This window comes from Mchenga conophoros, linkage group LG6, assembly GCF_057382185.1.
Source record: "Mchenga conophoros isolate Kocher_MC1m ecotype Shallow Benthic linkage group LG6, M_conophoros_male_GT1.1, whole genome shotgun sequence".
In the NCBI taxonomy this organism is placed as follows: domain Eukaryota; kingdom Metazoa; phylum Chordata; class Actinopteri; order Cichliformes; family Cichlidae; genus Mchenga; species Mchenga conophoros.
Window position 1 is genome coordinate 33552791 of NC_140531.1, and position 22344 is coordinate 33575134.

Here is a 22344-nt window from a genome sequence, read left to right on the forward strand (position 1 = left end):
ACTGATATGTTTAACCTATAAAGGCAACTTATAAAGGGTTTAAGGGGTTAGGTTTCTTTTTTGGAGACCTGGAATGTCAATGTGCCTGTCTTTAATACACTTTGGGTCAGCTTGTACATGTACATTTAACACAAAAAGGTTCAGACATTTTTCACAGTGTATGTTTGAGGTCTAAATACTGAAGTTGGAGGATAGAATTAGAAATATCAATGCTATTGCGCTAGTATTGCGATACTTATACCAGCATTGGGATCGACCCCCCCCCCCCCCCCCCCCCCCCAAATAGAGGCAATAGTGTCCCTCCTCACAGCAGTTCAAAGTTTTTATAACTCATTCACCTGATAATTGAATCAGGGGCGTGGCTGCTTGATTGACAGGTGTTCTGACATAGGATGCTGCAGGTCCTCATCCACTATTTGGAGTGAAATTGAGGTTTTGAAGCCATGTGACTGTTAACCAAGTGACATTAACTTGTCTGCCATTTTGGACATATGATAATATAGAGTCAAATCAATAAGACAGCAATCATACAAGTTTAGAGGACATCTGGCAACCATCTCCACATCCAGAACCCTTAGAGTTAGAATTGTGGCCACCACCGTATTTCTGGAAGGTCGAAACTACTTTAAAGCATAACACAATCCAAAAAGGTGAATTAAAAAAAACTCAAACAAACTGTAAACATGTTGTTTTGATTGCTGGGTTTGGTCTTTTCTAGCCTGCTTTTGCCTTTGGAAGCAACCTCAAGAGGCTATTAGAGGAACTGCATTTATTGATAATTAGGTGTTTGCTTTTATTTTATTTGTTTTACAAAATCTCCATGTAAATTTCATAATATGTGTTAAAAAGGCTTCATGAAATAAGTTTTTCCTTACAAAACTATATCTAAAATATAAATTTCTGTGACAAGAGCTTTTTGGTTTTATGTTCAGGAAATGAGAGCTTGTTTGAAACAGATTGCAGTCTTGATTATTAGTAGTAGCCTATACTATAAGCTATATGTTAAAGAAAGCAGCATCATTCATCCTAAATTTTCAAATAAAATTTATTACAGCTCCATTTTGTGATTTAACAACTAATTTTTCTCTCATTTAAAAACAATCGAAATGAGTCTAAATGGCAATTAGTTTTTAAAACTTCAAATGTCACTTCAAGGTCTTACTTGAAGTGTCGTTATTTGTATTTTCTTTCCCATATCTGCACCCTTTACAGTAGAGCTTTCTTGTTTAACCTTCCTCTGGCATAAACATTATGAGTTTATCAGTGGGAGTGACCCATTTCACTTTACACATCATAATTTAATCCACTAGTTCAGACAAATATTTGTAAAACCAACTTTGAGGATCTATCACCAGCATATCACTGAAAATGTTGATACTTGAATAAATTAGTTAAAAGTTAAACACCAAATTTTAAATGAAGGAATTCAAACTTTTATTTCTAAATGGAATAAATCAATCAAATGAAGCTGTTTTGAAAAAAAAAAAAAATTTCTGATGCTTTTTTTAAAGTGTGGTACAACTGTGCTTTGAAATGACAATGCCTTTTAGTTGCTAATAAAATGATTCCCATGCCAAAAGGAACATACTTACCACCTGTCACTTTAATTGCTGCTGTGGTTACGCTCATCATGGCCACGAGTGCCATGCTCATTTTGAGCTTTTAATTGATTTCAATGACCGAACTATTCTTTTTTCCAGAGTGGAATGATCATACAGCATACATCTTCAACAACTTGTAAAAACAAGTCCTAATTTATTTTTGATTTTCTCTCATCTGCACAGGGTCAAAGTGATACATGTAGCCACAAATATACACATAGACCCACATTTTTATTTGGCTAAATGTCTCTTAGCAAGTTGCACCTCGAGAAGGTGCTTTTATTCTTCTGGCATAATCTTGGCTGGATAGTTCTTGGCAGAATTGGTAGAGATCATTTAAATTGGTTGATTTTCTGGCACCAACTCGGCTTTTAAGCATAGTCTACATATTTTCAGTAAGGTTGAGTTCAGGGCTTTGATTGGGATCATTGTCCTGTTGGAATATTTGACTGTGTACAATTTTCAACCCTTTAGCTGTTGATGTGAAGTCAAGTTGAAGAATTTGGAGGTAGTCCTTCTCTTTCATTACTCCATCAATCTTGTGCAATGCATCAATGCCATTAGCATCAAAACAGACAATGATGCTTCCACAAGCGTGCTTGAGAGGTGGCATTGTGTTCTTTGGGATGAAAGCCTCACCTTTCTGCTCCTTTAAACATGCCCCTTATAAATAAGCAAATACCTCAATCTTTGTCTCATCTGATCATATTACTTTTCTCCAGAAGGCATCAGGCTTGTCACTGTGGGCAGGTGAAAATTCCAGTCGAGCTTAAAAGTTATAATTTTAGACCAGGGCTTTTGGTACATTCTCAGTCCATTGTAGAAGTTGCTTCACTGTGGACAGTGGCTCTGGTGTTCCACCAGTTTCCAGTTAACAGCAATTCTAACCAATTTTCTCTCACCTGAGGGTGACTATTTTGGTCTCTTGTAGACCTTGGAAAAGTAGTGATACGTCCAATTGTTAAGTTTGTTTGAACTGATTATCTTTGAATACAGCTGTTTAGAAACGGCTCCAAGAGGCCTTTCCAGTTTGTGTAAATCTCCAGTTCTAATTTAAGGCTTCACTGAGTTTCTTGCACTTTCCAATTGCAGTATTGGTCACTCCACCATGGCAGCAAAGAGAAGCTAGCAGCTGTAGTCATTCACAATCACTCTTGAGAAATTAAGAGACCTTGGCCTCGCCACCACACTGTAGAACCTTCAGCACCATTTATTGAAACATTTAACGGAGCGTGTGCATATATTTGAGCCCTTGCATAAAATTTTGACCCTGTGTGGATTAGAGAAAATTCAAAATAAAATTAAACGTGTCAGAAAAGGGATAAGAACAGTTCAAAGAAATTGTGAAAATTCAAAAGTTACTATGACATGCAAGCTCACAATGAGTGTATGTAAACTGACCACAGCTGTAAATCTTTACATTGTTTATTTTAATAACGGCATAATTTAATCTTTAAAATCCTGGGCAGTATATACATAATTAATCATTCGGTCAAATAATAACTCGCACTTTCAGGAGTTTTAAATTAAATATATCATACATAGAACAATTAGAACTATTTACAGTAAGCTTATATATGATTACAGTAAAAGCAAAGCAAACAGTTACAATCATCTGTGTCTGAAACATGATTAAAACAATGTTGCCACCAGGATCCACATATTGGGTTTCAGTGCCTCACATGAGTTCTTCAAGTCAAGTCCTGCTTGCAAGAGTGTGAAGTTCTGGTAACAGTTTTAGTGGGTTCTTCGGTCCACTCAAATTATTTTTATCCAGTTGGGTCGACTCGATCCAGTCAGACGAAAAACATGGACTCAAAGGACCTTTGGACGTGCTGCTGTAATACAATAAAGCTTGTTTGACACGCCCACGTAGGAAACCATGACAACTGAAATGCAGCAGCAATTAGATTATTACAAGAGTGAACTGGTCTGCTCAACTTCGAAAACGGCTCAGACCCTGCCTTCAACAAAACCACGCTGTGAGAGACTTTGCTTTGCATTTTCAGTTTTTTATGCTTTTCTGCATCTGCTTCCTCTGGTAGGAAAATCAACTGAAAAAGACAAATCTAATCACAGTGAGTTTTCCAGACCAGGATTACCAGGATAGCATTTGCTCAAAAATGATCTTATGTGAGCAAACTATCTGTCGTGCATGTGCCAATCAGTTAGTAAGCAGGTGCTGGCAGACACTCTGATATTGACTGCTAAAGCCCTATTCACTCAGACATGATGAACAGTCAAAGCTCTGTGAGATGACTGGTTGATAGGAGACTAGAGTGAAAACAATCGCAAACTACTCGCCAACAGCAGCAAAACTGTAAAGGTGTGACAGAAACCGGAGATGGAGAACATTCGGCTTCAAAGTGAAAGGTGACCCTTTTAAAATGTGTTTGTTCCAGTAAGGCACAACTTGTACTATGAAGGCAAATGTTCTCTTTTTCCAGTTTGCACTGTTCTTTTTCAACTTTTACTACAGCTCAGAGACTAAAATGATAAATGTCTCCAAACAAGTTGGCATCTTCCTCGCACACTACTAGTGCCCGCAGCAATCTGCCCGCAACAGAAGCAATCACAAGTTTTTTTTGCAATGCTCTCTTTGCAACTTTACTTAACAAGAGCCAGAAACCTCCAGCAACTCTTCACAAACAGTCGGGGAACGCACATTCTCTTGGGGCCAGAGGTGGCTTACTGTGGCTGTGGCCCGGTGTGACTCAGAACTCAAACTTCCCTTCAGAATCTCGGACAAACCCACAATTCATCATATCATATTGGTGACAGATGGATGTCAAGGTCCTTCAGCATTATCTTGTACTTTTGAACAAGCTTAAGCACAACTTAAGCATTTTCCCACATCATATTCATCAGTCTGAACGGCAGATTTGATGCCTTATGTTCTTACAGAAAGGTCCTTCAGCATTACATTGTCATTAATCTGCCAAACAGTCCTTAAGATATCAAAATTCACGAGCCATCACCGTTATTGTGAGGCAAAGATTGTAAAGCAAAACCGCTGTAACCCTGTTCACTTATTTTAACCACCAATCACTACTAGCTGAGTCGTGGTTATCACTGTGCATATATTGGTCCTTCTCAGAAAGACTGTAAATAGGTCCTTTGATTTTAGAGCCACTGTGTACTGTGCTGAGTCTCATTGAGTGATAAGATCCAGTCCTTCACTGATAGCACAAAAAAAGAAAAATCCAACAACAGGAATAGTAGAAATCCCATAAGCAACAAGAGAAGCTAACGAGGAACTGATAAAGGCAAAGGAGTGTAGGAGCTCCACATGGGATGTTTCTTGACAGAAGAGCCTTAACATGAACACAAAGGCATGTACGTCAGGGTCCAATATAGGGCTCAGGGCCAAACAGTGAGAGAACACTTGCTGACCGTTGGGAGATATAACCAACATGCCATCTCACTGTGGTTTGATGAGAGTGGAATTACAGGCAGCACAAACAAACACTGTCTCTCTCTGTGCTTCTGGAGCTGAGGATGAAATAATAAAAGACAGCGGCTTTAACTCAAAGAACAGATGAATAAAACTAACAGAAACAGAATTGTGTGATATGATGCAAATATTTTAACGATACTGCTTCTCACCTGTTGCCCCCATAACAGATTTCAGCACCTTAAAGGAACAGCATCGAGAGCAGAAGCTGTTGCCACAGTTACTGCAGTTTCTCTGCAATAAAAACAGACAGTGGGTTAGAGCTCATCCCAACAGAAAAATAGGATAAAATTAACCATGATGACGACGTGATGCCTAAATATATCCCAAATTCTTGCCACAAGGTTTCAGTCTCACCCTTTTCTTCAGAACTGAGAAGACGGCATTGCAGCTCGAACAGTTGCCTTTGGAGACAGAAAGAAACAGCCAAGAATAGAGCTGTAAGTCTTAGAAAATCTACCGTGTCATCACCGAGCTATAAATAAGAGGGTTGAAATCAGTGGAGGATTCGCTGACCTGTGACGGTTGCGGGATAGCGTTTACGCAGTTTCTCTGTCAGTTTAGACACTTTGCTGCGTATTGGTTCATTTCGGCTTAGAAGACCATTTTCAGAGATAGTGTCATACTCGGGAGCTCCAAGGGATCCATCATCATCCTCCTTAGGGAGACGAAGAGGAGTGAGATACATAGAAAAAACAAATGGTTTTTTTTAATATAACGTCTAAGCTTTTGAAGTGTAAAGAAGCCAGGAAACAAATTAAACATTAACAGAGGAGAAACTAGAATTAAAAATAAATCAGGTAGTCTGACTAATAGCTGTTTGATGAATAAGCTAAGCATGATGATCACAACAACTACGACTACTAGGATGATTATGAAGGTGGAGAATACATTTCAAAGAACATGCATTCACGCACTTGCTGTACTTAATTTATCTGCCAAACATGAGGACCGCAACCTCCATAAGAGCAAAAGCAGAAATATTAAAGAAATTAAATGTTGTTAATCTCTCTTAACTCTTAATATTCAATATAACTAGGATGTGATAAAGGTACCAACTGTCTGTGAACCAAGGGCTACCAAGTAAGGTTAGCACAACCTACTCCACTACAAATGTGATCCACTACACTGAGTGACAGCAATGACACAGAACCAAATGAACAGAGTGTAGGAGGACAAACAGAATGAAGATATTAGTTGTCATGTGTTAAAAGCTTTTCTTGTTAAAGAATATAAAACTATTCTTTAATAAGAATAACACGTATCCAACTTCAGCAAAAAATAAAGACTTGGAGAGAGGAGGATAACTTCTTTCTTCCCTGCAGTTAATGGAACAGTTTAGGATTTTAGCAAATAAGTGTATCCATTTATTTGATGAACAAATTCATGTACAGATAAGTCAGGTGTAATGGACCTTGTTGACTAATATTGGCCACTAAATTTGACAACATATTTTTTTTATTTAAAGTTTTATGTCACAAGAGCTAATAGATTTTAAACGCACTTTTGGTGTTTAACTAAATCCCTCACCACAAGGGGGCAGCATTTTACCAGTCCTGAAACGTTTTTGGGTCTTTGTTTCTGTTCTTTAAACGTTTTAAAAGACATTTCTTTTTAGCTCTAACCCCATTTCCCCTATTATGAATAACAATGTGTGTTTTTAAAATAAAAGGTTCATCGCTACTCATTCTTGACTGAGTCTTGTCGTGCAGACTGGTGTTACACAAAAGAACACCCTGGAGCTAGTGTTCAGCTGATTTCTCTTAAAATATTTTGGACAGAAAGTCACAGGCAATTATTCACATTCTGTTGATAGAATTCGTTCAGTCTGGGGATTTAATATAGTAAAGATTTGTTTGTTGCGTAAAGCATGATGGTGATCATGCTGAATAATAATGATACAAATATTCTGTGTAATGGAACCACTGGAGGCAACAATTATGGGCATGTTATTTATAGCATTATTGCTGCCACACAACTCCTGCCAAGGTGAATGGATGGATGGATGGATGGACTGGCAGTAGGGATGAACAGTGAAATCACTTACCACCAAAACCAATGGGGTTTCCTTGTCAGGCAACAAAACAAGAGATGAGAAAAACGTTACCTAAAAGTACTAATATTCAGTGTTACTATCCGTGACCACACCTAAAACTGCGCTTCAAAAAGCAAAGCAAGAACTAAAGAAAAAGCCATGACGAACTAGCCTCCTCTCAACAAAGGAGAGAACACTTACCTGTGTTGAAACTGAATTTTCCTGAGTTAGGAGGATAGCAGAGGGAAAAAAAACTAATAAAGACAGGAGGTATGTCAGCAACAAAGGCTTCCTCCTCCCTAACAGTTACCGGCAAGCTCAAACTGAACTTCTTAATTTTTTTTATTATTTTGCAAGACAAAAATTTATAGAATTCACCATCCAAATTTGTTTCCCCCTACATCTATATATTACATGAAAAGTTAAGCTAATGAATGACTCCAGTTTACTGAAGATTTCAGTAGAAATTACTTATCTCAGCAAAAGAAGAAAGGAATGAAAGATAAAACTTCTCCCATTCTTTACACCATTTCGGTTGCTGTCAGGGTGAACCAAGTGGAACACACTTGGCCTTTTTGCTCCACCTATGAGTGTAAATCTGGGTCAAATCAGCTACAAGAGTTGGGAGTTCGCCTTGTAATCGGAAGGTTGCCGGTTCGAGCCCCGGCTTGGACAGTCTTGGTCGTTGTGTCCTTGGGCAAGACACTTCACCCGTTGCTTACTGGTGGTGGTCAGAGGGCCCGGTGGCGCCAGTGTCCGGCAGCCTCGCCTCTGTCAGTGCGCCCCAGGGTGGCTGTGGCTACAATGTAGCTTACCATCACCAGTGTGTGAATGTGTGCGTGAATGGGTGGATGACTGGATATGTAAAGCGCTTTGGGGTCCTTAGGGACTAGTAAAGCGCTATATAAATACAGGCCATTTACCATAAATTCACTGCTTCCAACTTGGCCAGACAATAAATGGCAGTAACCATTTTTTCTAGTATAACTTTGGCAAGAAAACAAATTAAAATACTACAGAAACATATTTTATGATTACTTAAACTAGAAAGATTTATGAAATTGGACATCACATTAGACATTATAAGGAAGAAGTTATAATACTGCAGACATCTGAGAATTACAACTGCATAGAAGTAACATACAAATGTAATTTAAAAGAACATCCTAAAGTGTAAGTGTTCCGTTTACCTCAATGGCATCTTTAAATTCATCATCAGGCTCAGCTTCCTCAGCTTCTTCTACACTGCCAGGGGACAGATCCTGTTGTGACAAAACACAAAACAACATCTGAGCACTTGTTTACTTAACTCCTGAAACACAGCTGATCCCAGAGTGAGCACCCAGGACAGCTGTTAAACTGTGGTATGGTCAAGAGATCTGAAATCGGGATCACACATGAATGTAACGGGTGAAGTTTTCACTCTGGAATTCCACAGATCAATGTGATCCCCAGTCCGTGACTTTGCTGGAGTAAAAATCCTAACACAGAAAGACACAGAGGGCATGAAAGGAAAATGATGGATGGACTGTTTATCCCATGCTCTCAGTGTAAGAAGCTTTCAGCTGTATTTGGTTTTAATATAAATCACAGCAAATAATCCTTCAGTGTAAGTCGTATCAGACCGTATAAACTTTTGTCCTCCGTGCTTCTGTCTCTCACCTCTAGACTGGTTGGTGTGGGGGTCCTCTCCAATAAATTGCCTTGTTCTTGTTCTTCACACGCCCCTTCTGAAGTCTGTGTCTTGCTCATGTGGAACAGTTTCTTAAGCTCCAATAAAACTGAAACAGATTAACAGACCATCGACTGCATTTATAAAGATGGATGTAGCCACCTAAAGGTCGTTCACTGGATTGTGGACTACCCTTTTTAAAGTCTCAAATTCAGTCACCATCTTACTTTTTAACCATAATTAAATGAGAATGTATTGTATGGAATGACCATGTACTACTATTGTATTTTATTACTGTTTTTAGAGCCAGGCTCTAGAGGCCGTTTGAAGATCTGCAGTTTTTAACGCTTCAGTGTTAGTTTTATTTTTCAGCCTTTTCCAAACTAACCTCTGCAGAAGTCTCTGTTCCACAGAAACATGACACTGTTGAGTCCAGCTAGCACCCAGGCCACCGGAGCAACATAGAGTAGACACACCACGATTAATATCCCTCCATAGAACCTGGAGGTGGAACATTTTGAGAAGTCACATTAAAACTATGTGAGCGATTGATCAGCAACAGAATTCTTTGTTAAGTTCACATTTGACATTTTGAACCGTGACTACTGACACACATCTGAATATCTTGTTACTATCGGCAACAACAGAAGAGATCAGTACAGTAGAGCTTGTTAAAACATATACATTTCATTCACATGCATGAGCTGAACTGATGTTATCATGAGCGCCGGCTGTTGAGCAATAATGACTCAGCTATAAGCAAAAAGAATGTGCGTGTGTGTAAAAGAGAGAGACCACAGATGCAGACCTTGATGACTTGGTGTGATTATCCCAGTACAAGACTTTATAAGCAGCTTCTGCTGACTGACAGGCAGAGGACAGCATGTCATCCAGCTGCTTCAACCTGGTGAAGGCAAATGAGACCCACAAATAAAGGGTGAACAAATACATTTCAATCGATTTGCAAATACATACCATGAACAAATACTCAGAAATGCACCGATAGCTACAGTTTATAAACTGCTTAAAAAATAAAAATAAAAAAGGAAGAAGAAACTGACTTCCTCCATCTTCTTTATCAGTGTTTGCCTGAAACTTAATCTTTAAATTGGATATTTTAAAATCGTATGAAACAATGAATATGCCGGTAGCAGGTAGGACTCTAAGTCAATATTGTGTGATGAGAGACACATTCAAGTTTATAATAGTTTGGAAATAATGACAGTTTCACTCCGATCAACAATTGTGGGATGCATTACATTTTATAAATGTAAAGTTAACAACTCTACAGGACAACTAAGCATTTCCTCAAAGGTTTTTCCTCCAAACACGAGCCAAGTGTTTGCTGACATCTTCCATGTCAACTACAGGCAACCATGGCAACCTGCTAATAACCAAAGCAATTGAAAAGAGGTTTTTGATGCATCGCTGTAAACCTCTCTACAACCAATTTCACCTAGTGACTGCCAGCAACCTCAAGCAATTGCTCACAAATCAGCAAGGGAATATACTTTTTTCCCCCCTAGCGACCAGTGGTTGCCAGGGGGTCACCTAAAGGTCTCTAAACCTTCCAATTGGGACCTTAGCTTTTTGAAACCAGAGTTTATAAGTATAGAGTGCATCAAACATTGAAAGCATACTCTGCTTAACTTCTTTCTGCACATTACGGGGGACCATAATTTACAAAATGAACATAATGTTGGATTCAGTAAAACCTGAAAGAAGTGTCTCAGACTCTAAACATACTAGTAACAAGTATACTATGGGCATGGATCAAGTGAGCTGAGGGCTCTGGACTTTGTTTTTGACAACCACAGGTTGTCTCTGCTGGCCTTTTAAACGAAAGCAGGTTTAAAGCAGCTCCACACTGACTTCATTTTTTAGATTGGACGCTACATGCTAATAGTTTAAGACATTAAATGCATAATTTGCCTTACAGGTCTTTGACTTCCAACATGGCCTCCTGTTTGGTGAGATGAATGATCTGCAAGTCTCTGCGATACACAGCATGAAAGCGACGCTTCTGAAGCTCATCGTCTGAGGCTCTGCCCCTACACCTGTCCTGCAGGTAACCCAGGGCAGCCGGCAAAGATACTGCTGCTAAACTCACAGTGAACCAACCAACTGATGTCAGAAGAGGGAGACAGAAAAAAACAACATAGTAAATTATTCAAAGGGCAACAATAAGGCTGAATAAGGCTGTGTAATGGTTCCTCCTACCTTCATTAACTGTGCAGAAGAAGACATTGAGGAAAATACAAACAAGCAGAGAACACAGTGGCATCTTCCACCTGAGAGATTAAAAAAAAAGATCATAATGAATACTGCAATATAAATATGTAGCTCTGTGATTACTATGAAAAAGCAGTTATGTGATATTCATACAGGGTACAGAAAGCACAAATACACACCCGAGCAGGAAGCGAATGAGCTCCACTGTATCTGTAACCGGTTCTAGATATAGAGCCATCCTCTTATAGGACAAAACCATGTTGAGGAGGTCAAAGTTTGGTGTACTGCGAGGGCTTCCCAACTCAGAGGCATCTGAAGACCCAGGGGCTTCTTTAGACAATGTGTGCACCAGCTCCCCCCGATCCCCTGTGCCCTGTGAGGGGTCTTGGAATGATCCAGTACTGTGCAAAGCCATCCCTGGACAGAATGAGGGACAGACGACAAGCAGGATTCAGGTGTTGAGTAACTTCGAAAGCAAAAATGCATCTGCTGTGATAATATTACCAACTGTCTAGAGCTTCAGCAACAGAAAGTTTGTAAACCCTTTTGAATTACTGAAATTTCATCTTCTTACAAATAAAGACAAACATAAACTGATAACACAAAAAAAAAAAAAAAAAACATCTTACAAAAAGTCCAAGCTGAGAAAAGTAACAGGCCTCGAGTTTCCTATATCTTAGAATCTCTTTTAGCAAAAACGTACATCAGATCTTTTTAGGCTTTATAGAGGATTTTCAACATTTTCCATCATACATCAACCTTAAGCAGTTGTGTTAAGGTTAGGACTCTGACATGACCATTCCAAAAACATGAATTTTTTTTCTTTTTAAACTATCGTGTTGTCGATTTACTTGTGCACTTTGGTCACTTTGTAGTTGTGGCACTCTACTCCTGAGATAGCAAAGCAGCCCCAAACCACAATCCGTCCACCACTCTTTCAGTTTTAGAGCTGGTAGACAGTACTGTTCTAAAATTCACAAATACAGAGTTGTGTGTTTTAAATAGAAAAATGGACTTCTTTGTCATCTGTCCACAAAACATAATCTCAGAAGTCATTGCAAACCTGAAACACACTAAAATGCTTCCTTCCATTAATACTACTCTTATTTGGTGTTTTGAATGAACAAAAATTCTGATACTTGGAGAGATTTTTACTCTTTGTTGAGTTCATCAAGCTGAACTCAGTTTTGCTCAATATTAATTGTATCTCTCAATAAGCGTATTAGTGTAACCCTCCACAGCAGTCCCTGTTTCTTCTGTGACCCCCTTGAGAAAATTAACTGCTTTAGTGAGATTAACACCAGTGCTTGATTTGTTCAATTTGTAGATAGTCTGCCTCGTTATGACCAACCACGTTTTCAGAGACGCTTTTGTTGGCTTTTCCGGGGTCTATTCCTGAGACCTGTGAGAGAAACCCATCATCCAAGCGTTATTGGAAAGAGCGAATTTCTCCACTAACCTATTCTTGTGCGCTTTAGTTATATGGAGGATCTCCCATAACCCACGCTTACAGTCTCAACTCCTTTATGCGAGTTGATGAATGAACAAACCTAGCGTTCAGGTGGATTCCTTCCAAGGGTTACGATATGTTGGTAGCTTTCATGAGGACTACTTATTTCTGATTAATCTATTAAAATCGATTTCTTTATCGTGACCATAAGGAGGGAAATCCGGGCTAACTGCTGTGGCCTGCGAGATGCGGTCAAACCGGAAAGTTAACTCAAGTCCTGTGCCGGTGGGAGAGCGCTGTGCTGTACAATAGCAGCACGACACCGGCATGTCAGCCTTGCTAACACTAGCTACTAAATACGAAGGAGATCATTTACCTCGAGCTCGGTTTCCAACAACAACCAACTTATGAGGCGGCGGCGGTGCTGAAAGGAGCTCAGGCGAAACTAGCGAGTCCCACCGATACCATCATCTTCAGCCTGGAGGAAGAAAGAGCCTCCAAATTCAAGCAGCTCAGTCAACATGGCTCCGGTTGTCCTCCTGCATGAGCACAAACCTGGAACAACGAGGCGATTTCTGAAACTGTCAGCGTGTCAGCATAGAGAGTCAACCCGCTATTTTGCTTTTTTGGACCTGCTACCTTTGCCTTGCTAGCTCTGTTCAGCTGCGAGAGCGTCTGCTTCCTCGTTTAATCCAGGCCTGATAATTGATAACAGAAAATGGTCAATGGCAGGTGTCCAAACCAGTCGATCGCAGAGAGACTGATCAGTCAAGTCCCCCCCACTTTTTTTTTTTTTAAATTAAGAATACTCCTTTGTAAAACAAGAACATAATAAACATTTTATTAGGGTTTTTTTTTTTTTTTTTTTTAAAAACAATTATATTTGTTAATTTTACCACCATCTGCGCTCTTGGACAATCTTTCCATACATTTCAATTTTATATTGAAAGTAATTTTGTGAGTAATGATGATAATAATAATAATGTCTCTTTGTGACCTTTAAAGCAGAAATTATTCAGACTGTCAGAGTTTTGACTGTTATGATTTATCAGAATAGTTTTCATACCAAAACATCTAATTAAAGGATGATTTTGCTTTTTTGTTTTTGGAAGGGGGGGGGGGGGGCTCCAGTAGATGTGGAAATAGGTTTTTGTTGATTATTAGTGAAAGTACAACAGTTAAACAAAATACACTGATGGAACTACACAAGTTGAAGTCATGTTGAAGTCATGACAAAGTAAAACTCACCTGGTTTAAAGAGCTTCAGTCAGTCCTTGACCACACATTTACTGTACAGCAGTTGATGAAGATTAAATAGCAGCTGTGGAATTTAGACTGTTGCTTTAAATCCCAACACACAGGCAGAATGTAATAGAAATAACAGAGGAAGCTTAAGTTAAGGTTTTGCAATTTTGCAAAGCTATTCAGCAAAAATGAAGGAGGAGTATCCTTCTGCAAATGAGCAAAGAAAGAAGAAAAAAGAGGAAGATGATATAAAAGTGTCAGCAAGACAAGTGGAGCAGTTAATAACAATCAAATGAAACACTAAATAATAATAATAATAATAATAATAATAATAATAATGGATTGGATTTATATAGCGCTTTTCGAGACCCTCAAAGCGCTTTACAATACCACTATTCATTCACTCTCACATTCACACACTGGTGGAGGCAGCTACAGTTGTAGCCACAGCTGCCCTGGGGCAGACTGACAGAAGCGAGGCTGCCATATCGCGCCATCGGCCCCTCTGGCCAACACCAGTAGGCAAGTAGGGTAAAGTGTCTTGCCCAAGGACACAACGACCAGGACAGAGAGCCCAGGGATCGAACCGGCGACCTAACCGGTGAATAACTGAATGCTGCTAGTTTAGTCTGGGAGAGACTTGAATGACACATTATTTCTTTTGTTAACCTTAAACATTAGTTACCTTAGCTTAAAAAAAAAAAAAAAAAAGATGATAAATAAATAACAAGTTTCAACTTTAATTCATTCATTGTTTAGGAAATTGTTTTCGTACAGTTCCCCGTTGTTAACTGAAAAACTCCTCTACTGGGTTAAGATCAGGTGACTGATTAAACAAAAAAGGATCCACTTTGTGACTTTCTACTTTTAAATACTACTTTTATTAGTCCATATACATTATTTTACATAGTGTAGTCGAAATAAGAGACATACAGTAGCACATATGTGAGTCACAGACAATTATAAAAACGGGATTGGCATAAACACATACTGGCTCAACCAGTAGTTTCTTCAATACCACGAACATAATTAAAATGGCACTTGGAATTACACTGAAAGGCTCCACACACTTAGTTTTCAGCACTTACTACTGACCTGACATATACCGTATGCATTTAAATGTTGACCTCAGTGATCACTGAGCTACAGTTCCTGGAGCTTATTTTCTTTTCACCATGTAATCATAAAAGTATTTAAATTTGTCTGAGAGTTAGATAGTTTTAGTTTTTGACAGGTGACCTAAGATGCTCGTTGCAGTATCTATAACTTGAGATACTGCTTTGTAAGATTTCTTTTGAAACAACACAGTCTCAAAGGGAAAACCTGGTCTTAAAAAAAAAAAAAAAAAAAAGTGGATTGCACAGAGAGACCTCATACTGGTGAGTCATTTCGGGTTATATCAATATACAGTAGGGACTGATTATGGCCACTGAGCATGGCGCACCTCAGAAACGTAAATATTTGCGTCCTGTATTGTGAATGTTGCTTGTTTTTAGACATGACTCTTCTGAGCGTGCTGTGCCTGTATATCACGTGTGCATGGGAAAATATTAAACGTCTTTCTTTGACATTTTACTCAGCAGAGGCAGGACTGATAGGTGGCTGCTAACATAAAAATAAAATTTAAACATATTAAGCCTTGCATAAAATCAACTTTTATGCATATTGCATAACAAAATTCCAATCTCAAGAACCACACTACTGTAGCTGCTTGCTATGAGAGCGCTGGTGGAATTTGAGCCCACCACAGTTTCTAAAAGACTTTCCACACTGTCCACAGATGTAAGGCTTCTCTCCAGTGTGGATGCGGAAGTGCCTGGTTAAAGCACCAGAATGACGGAAACACTTTGAGCAGACTGAGCAGGTATATGGCCTCTCTCCTGTGTGGATTCGAAGGTGGGTCTTGAGATTCTCCATGCGATTGAACTCTCGGTTGCACACTGTGCAGCGGAAGGGGCTGCAACCCGGTGGGTAAAGCTGCAATCTGGCCCTCTTGCTTCCTGCCACAGGTTGCTGACAGCGTTGCTGGAACCTTAGCTGGCACTGGCCAGTGTGTCGGCGCAACAAGCTGGGCAGATGGAAAGTCTGACCACAGGACTTACAGGCATAGAGGGTAGCTACGGGGTGGTTGAGTTTATGACTGGTTCGAACATTGACTGGGTAAACCTGTGGAGCGGCCTCTGACACAGGAGCTGGTTCGGACAGCTGGAAGATACTGGAGAACTCTGCAGGGAGGGATGGAAGATCTGTGGGCGGTTGAAGGGTGGAGGCTGGGTTTGAAGGATGAGCTGCTGAAAGACATAACATGCAGAGTTAATTACACTGTAGAATAATTATTTAAAAAATATATTTTTCAATTACACAAACTTCATTAGCCTTAAAGATCAGAATTCATGTAGTACATACATAATACATGTAAACAAATAAGTGTTTTAAGTCAGTAGATTGCTCTATATAAAAACAATGGTCAAACATTTTTTGAATCCTTTAGAATAATCTGAGGAATAATCTGACATTTAGCCGCCTGACTGGAAGTCCAGATGTTAAAATTTTGCATCACTAGACAGTAGGAAAGCATAAATGTTGTGCTGTTTGACTGGCACATGGGTATGAGGCAAATTTTCTTTTGCATACTGGGTGTACAACCAATCAATATTATTGATAATGAGAAATTGTCTGTTACTTATATAGAACTTTTGTCCCACTAGCAACTTAGATCATTTTACATTGCAAGCCAATAAACCCATTCATTTCCCTGCACCGCCAACTTTTTGTTTATCTCACATGCACAGATAAACTCAATCCAGCATCGCTAGTTAACTGAACATGTATGTATTTGAACCACGTGAAGAAACTGCTGTATCGGTGCCAGAACACTAAAAACATCCCAAAAATTTCAAACCCAGAATCTTTGTAATGTAAAGTAACAATGCCAACCGAAAAACAAAAACTACTCTGGGTCATGAATGAAAGTATTTCTATCTACCTGAACACAAACAGGAAACTGCTGTTGTTCTTGTATGTCTATGATGTCTAATTTAATTATACAAACTCAGGAGATAAAATTATAAAAAATAATCTTTCACTAAGCCCGTATTCTGTCATCGTGTTGGCTGTGCTCAGTCCCAGAAGGGCAGAACTGGCCAAACATTTGTTCTCACTTTCACAAATCCCTATACAGCTTCCTTGGAGCTTGTCCAGCTTCCACTATGGTGGCAGTCAGAATGGACTGTGGGCTGGTGAAGTTAACTGCTGGCACAGAAAGTACTGCTTGTCCTACTGGTGCGATGATCTGAGGTGTCAGAAAGAATGCTGGTAGGTCTTTCTCTTCACTGATTGCTTTGACATGATGGGATGTGGGAGGTGACTAGAAGTCATCTCCCTCTGTTGCGTCTGATCTGCTGTCATCTCTAGCAGCTGCCAGTGATGTTCCTGTTGTGCTGGCATGGCTTGAGCACTGCTTACTCCTGTAGATGCTTGTCAGACTCGGGGCAAGCTGCAAGCAGCACAGGACTCTGAAGCAGCACTAAGAGTTCCTGCCTCTTCTACATGTTATACCATTAGACAAGCATGTTCTGGTTTATTTCCATCAGCTGAATGTCTGCTCCCTTCATCACCTAAGAGTTCCAAATGCTAAATCTCACAACAATCCCTCAGAATTTAGGACCAACTTGGTTCAATCCCCTTAGCATTCCTTTTTGTGGCGGTGGGAAGAAAAGAGTCTTATATGTTTTCCACTATCTGGAAGTAGCCAGGACACTACAGGTCCCAAACTCACACTACAAGTCATGCTCTCTGCACCTGCCATTTGTTTAGAGCTTAAACCAACTTTTCCTTGTCACCTTGATCCAGTCTCTTGCACAGAGATATAGTTGTGTTTGTCTGCTGGATACTAACATAGAGAGGTGTGATCACACAGCTCTACCAAATCCTCAGCAAGTCTGTCTGTATTTTAGTTATTCACAGCCTATTCAAATGAATAAACAGAAAAGACAATAGCAATGTAAGATATTTACTGTCAAAGACCTTTAACAACATTTTTCTATGCTGTGGATTTAACAAAATATGTGTACACAAGTACTCAGAAATACTATAGATTGGCTCAGTGATGGCATAATTGCATCTATGGCTCAAACATACCACATTAATTAACCTTAGGGGCGATCGTGGCTCAAGAGTTGGGAGTTCGCCTTGTAATCGGAAGGTTGCCGGTTCGAGCCCCGGCTTGGACAGTCTTGGTCGTTGTGTCCTTGGGCAAGACACTTCACCCGTTACCTACTGATGGTGGTCAGAGGGCCCGGTGGCGCCAGTGTCCGGCAGCCTCGCCTCTGTCAGTGCGCCCCAGGGTGGCTGTGGCTACAATGTAGCTTGCCATCACCTGTGTGTGAATGGGTGGATGACTGGATATGTAAAGCGCTTTAGGGACTAGTAAAGCGCTATATAAATACAGGCCATTTACCATTTACCATCTAATTTGCATTACAATTGCTTCATTTGAGATTAAACTATTTTAATTACATCGTAAGTGGACTTACACATATAATTTAAGCACAACTTTAATGCTTGTTAATGCTAAGTAAAATGAACAGCTAATCATTTTGCACCCAGTGAAATAGCACATGGTGAGTTGGCATATAGTCCATCTACCAGTTTTAATAGTAATTTCGGAAACAGACAATAATTTCCCATAATGATCAAATCTAGCTGCAAATGTGACTGGCCTGCAGCTCCAAAAATGACAAAAATTTCCCTGGATGATCTTTCAGCAACTTGATCACAAGGAAAAATGTCTATTTACTCTTGTTGATTCCACATTTCTAAATCTGAATATTGGAAATGTCAGTGCAGTACATTTGTAAAACTAAACAATTCATGAGAGAAGGCTCTGCAATGTGTTAACTGTGTTTACAGGCCTGGGTTTTTTTAAGCCCTCTTGAATCTCAAACATTTTACCCTCCCATGAGGTAAATGCAGTTTCAAAGACTTTTCCACTTTAGGTGAGTATGTCATTGTTAGATATTGCAAATCTGATCTTAATTTCAACCTTATTTGTTGTAACAGAGGGAATACTTTGTGGCAGTTTTCGCTCTTACCCTGATCGAGCCCATCGCTGGACAGCTGAGAGTTTGAATCTTGGCTCTGAATATCCTGCACTTCTGGTTTCCACTCCAACATTTTGGACTGGACTCCAGATATACTCTCCAGGCTAAAATCCTCCACTTTAAAGGAATCCAAACAGCAAGAGGAACCATGCGTTTCCTCTTCTGGCTTCTCCTGCTTTACAGTAACCTGAGTAACCAGCTCTCGAGTGGATTTGCCAAGAACGCTGGGAAGTGGTGGTGAGATGCCATCTTGAGCTGCTTGGTTTGGACATACTGGGTTCATACGTTCGATCTTCACCATACAAACGCGAGAAATCTCTTCAGTTACCTCTGCAAATAAAGAGATGCAAGCATTTAATGATTTCTTTTAAATTAGAAAACTAAGACAATTTTTCCATACATTATAAAATAAATTTAAAGTCAGCCTTCTATGGAGCTTGAGCACAGTACCTTTGCAACTGTTTCCAAAAACAGTTACTTTAAAAACAGAACTCAAAACAGATGTGAGGATCCAGAACTTTATGTTTGGAAATCATTACAGCGTTAGCCTCTTTTCTCTCTAGTCTGAAACCATCAGGCATGTAATCAGGGCACAGGTCAAAAGCCAGAATCAGAATACTTTAATCCCAGAGGAAATTATGTGGTCACAGTTGCTCCAAGATAGTTTATTTTGTTACTGTTCTTACTAAATGAAATAATACCATATGTTACAAATATAACAACATAGCTCTTATTATAATTATCCCAGTATATTACACAAAATTAAATTTTTTATATATCTCTCACACCGAGGTGCCCTTCGTATCATAATCCCACACAGCAAAATCTCCAGTGTTAAATTAACGCTAGAGAGTGTCTATATGGGTCCACACCTCTGAGTGTTAAATACAACACTGTTGAGTGTTAAATTAACACTTTTGACAGTGTTATATGTTTAAAAGTAACCTAGTCAGTTTTGAAGATTAACAATGGCTAACACTGAGCAGTGCTGATTTTCTAACACTGAAAAATATCCCAGTGTTAGAAAATCAGCACTGGAGATTTTGCTGTGCACAAACATCTGGTGTGGCAACAAATTGGTGCACAAAGCATGGGTAACCTGCAAATCTGTGAAGACACCATTAATGCTGAATATACACTTTTTGGAACAAGATATTGCAACCCCATCAATGCATAACCTGGGTGGCATACGTCACCATTTTTATTTTTGAAACACTTGTAAGTTATATGAGCGCATCAAGACAAGCTAAAGACCTTTTAATGATTCTTGGATGATGTGTTGTGTATTTTTGATCTTTGCACTTGGTGGATTCACACACAAACCAACAGGTATATTGTTTAAGTCTTTGCATTGGCCGCAATCTTAACTGTGTTAAAATAAATAAATAAAAATTAAAATAGCAAAAAGGTGACTGTTTGCACTTCAGCAATCCTGCTAGTAAAACATTGTTGTTAAAACTGGCAACTGTGCATCACTGGTTTCACACTTGTCTACAAAACGTGTGAAAAATGTTCATCCCCATGCATTAACAGTTTAGCTGTTAGTTTCTGTGCACACATCGTGATCTAAATATAACTAGGATGCTGAGGCAATTACTGGGGCAGTAATGAAAGAGAACAAGTCTCACAAGTACCTCTAGTGCATCCATCGTTCGCCTCATTTTCTGGATCTGAAGCTGCGTCATTTATTCTCTCTTCCTCGCGCGATCTGCGCTCGTCGGGTCTTCTCAAATGTAGATCGTGGGTGTCACGAGGCTGATGCGCTCCGCTGTGACCCGCAGGGGTAGTGTCACCTCTGACCTCTGTGCGGCTGAGCACACTGCCCACAGCACTTGTGCTTATTTGACTGCAGTTGGGGTGTGGCGGTTGATCGGTGTATTTTATGGCACCGAAGAGCTGATTTGTAGTAAGAGGGCTTCCACAGTTCTCCTCTCTGCGCGCAGAGTCCAGCTTAGCTTCGGCTCTCTGCAGCCTTTGTTTGAGGGACTCGTTTTCTCGTCGTATCTCTTCATAGATGTCGCTCGTCACCTGACCTGCCACAAGCTTTTTCACCTCGCGAACCGCGATCTCCACGGCCACTTCAAATGCTCCGTGTATGGCAGCTACAAGCTCCTCTTGAAAGGACAGCGCAGCGTCCGCGCTGGTTTTGTTTGTTACGCACGGTCGCTCTTTGGTCCCAAACAGCTGCGGCTTCATGGTGCGTTTAACGACCCACTAACGCTGTGCAATGACTTAATATTAAAACCCCTGATGAGCACGTGATTTCCCCAATAATGGACCCCTTGTGCTGATGGAGCTCGTTTATAAGCAAAGTGAGAGGTTTTACTTCCGCCAACAATTGCTTATGTGCCAACTAGTGGTCCAAACGGCGAAGTGCATCACTTTGTTGGTAAAAAAGGACAAAGTACAACTGAGAAACCTAAATTTATTATCTCAGCAACGACTGAAATATCTGAAATTATGCTCTTTTAAGGGCAAGCACAGGTGTAACGACTGCTCTTGGGACGTCTTCCATCAGTCACGGGTTTTGTAATGGTCTAGGCGGGAAAGAATCCAACCAGAAGGCCCTAGGATGGCCAGAGACATCACCATCAAGACAAAGGCAGATTGCTGCAGAACAACAACATGTTACTTCTGTTACCACCAGTCAAAATTTGTAACATATTCAACAGACATGGAATTAGCGTCTACTTACGACAGCGCCTATTTTATCTTTGGGCGGTTTGCCATGGATGTAAGTTGCTCTTTGTTGAATACCTGACCCGGGTATAAGAACCCGGCCAGCTTTTAATCCAGCAAAAAGCCCACGCATGTTTGGTCTTGAAAGGAAACGCTGGTCACACGCAAGAGAAATAACCACCAGGCGTTTTATGAGTTTTTAAAGAGATCTCCTCACACGCCTGCTAATTGGTCTTAATTAGGTGCTCTACACCTGCTGTAGAAAACGAGCTTTGTTTTTTAACGTCAGCGACATCCTGAAAGTAAATAGTTAAGGTATTTCGAGCAAGTTAAGCTAGAATCTTGGATCTACTAAATGCTCGTTATCTTAAGTAAATGGTTAACTTTTAAAATCTGTCCTTTTCCTGTTGACAATCACATTAAACTCTAAATTCAGGGTTTGGGTCTTCCACAGTCACAGTGCTTCCTTTTATCAGTGTTTATAAGCATATACAGTTTGATGTACTTCTGTTTTATTTAAATTACAATCAACCTCCTACACGGTAAAAAAATAAATAAATAAATAAATAAATAAATAAATAAAAAGATGGAGCGTTATGAGTTTATATAAGTCAGGGCCGTATGAGAGTATATGAATAAAAAACTTTACATTACCTTTAAACCAGCCATTGCTAATTGCTACCTTTCCACCAGGCTTCTTGCCGAATGGTAGGAACAATGGGTCACGTGGTATGTGCTATTAAATGATGTTGAACGTCTGAACAGAGACTGGATAACGGCAGTAATTTCAGTGGCTTTAATCGTAGGAGGTATTAGCTTTAGTTCAGCTTGTCTAAAATAAGTTAATAATGGCGCACTCACTTTTTTTACAGGT

General features: G+C 39.7%; 2 protein-coding genes across 9 annotated transcripts; both read right to left on the reverse strand.

Annotated features, from left to right (window-relative positions):
• Window positions 1–2796: 2796 nt before the first annotated feature.
• zfyve27 (zinc finger, FYVE domain containing 27) lies at window positions 2797–13155 on the reverse strand. 7 transcript variants are annotated; one of them, XM_085277572.1, is made up of 15 exons: window positions 13084–13142; window positions 12821–12999; window positions 11174–11411; window positions 10983–11053; window positions 10700–10886; window positions 9571–9666; window positions 9151–9263; window positions 8753–8871; window positions 8281–8352; window positions 7292–7312; window positions 7103–7123; window positions 5572–5713; window positions 5413–5459; window positions 5208–5289; window positions 2797–5093 (listed from the first exon to the last, which is right to left on the reverse strand). In XM_085277572.1, exons 3-15 carry the CDS (start codon window positions 11407–11409, stop codon window positions 5023–5025), a joined length of 1278 nt encoding a protein of 425 aa, XP_085133698.1. In that variant the 5' UTR covers window positions 11410–11411; window positions 12821–12999; window positions 13084–13142; the 3' UTR covers window positions 2797–5022. The 7 variants fall into 7 exon arrangements, with proteins under 7 accessions (XP_085133698.1, XP_085133699.1, XP_085133697.1 ...); XM_085277573.1 differs by having other exon boundaries at window positions 5572–5710; window positions 12821–13155; XM_085277571.1 differs by having other exon boundaries at window positions 12821–13155.
• Window positions 13156–14547: 1392 nt separating this feature from the next.
• Window positions 14548–21303, reverse strand: LOC146573051 (uncharacterized). 2 transcript variants are annotated; one of them, XM_085277581.1, is made up of 3 exons: window positions 20426–21303; window positions 18783–19121; window positions 14548–15977 (listed from the first exon to the last, which is right to left on the reverse strand). In XM_085277581.1, the coding sequence occupies exons 1-3, from the start codon at window positions 20985–20987 to the stop codon at window positions 15388–15390; spliced, it is 1491 nt and encodes a 496-aa protein (XP_085133707.1). In that variant the 5' UTR covers window positions 20988–21303; the 3' UTR covers window positions 14548–15387. The 2 variants fall into 2 exon arrangements, with proteins under 2 accessions (XP_085133707.1, XP_085133706.1); XM_085277580.1 differs by having other exon boundaries at window positions 14548–15980.
• Between the last annotated feature and the right edge of the window lie 1041 nt (window positions 21304–22344).

Bases quoted from the DNA above. Each gene is read 5' to 3' on its own strand.
- LOC146573051 (XM_085277580.1), bottom strand. From the start codon at position 20,987: ATGAAGCCGCAGCTGTTTGGGACCAAAGAGCGACCGTGCGTAACAAAC. The intron at 19,122-20,425 runs GTACTTGTGAGA...CTTTATTTGCAG, and splicing joins GAACGATGGATGCACTAGAG to AGGTAACTGAAGAGATTTCT. The intron at 15,981-18,782 runs GTAAGAGCGAAA...TATGTCTTTCAG, and splicing joins CAGCGATGGGCTCGATCAGG to CAGCTCATCCTTCAAACCCA.
- zfyve27 (XM_085277571.1), bottom strand. From the start codon at position 11,409: ATGGCTTTGCACAGTACTGGATCATTCCAAGACCCCTCACAGGGCACA. The intron at 7,124-7,291 runs GTAAGTGTTCTC...TTGCCTGACAAG, and splicing joins AAAATTCAGTTTCAACACAG to GAAACCCCATTGGTTTTGGT. The intron at 5,714-7,102 runs GTAAGTGATTTC...CGTCTCCCTAAG, and splicing joins AAACCCCATTGGTTTTGGTG to GAGGATGATGATGGATCCCT.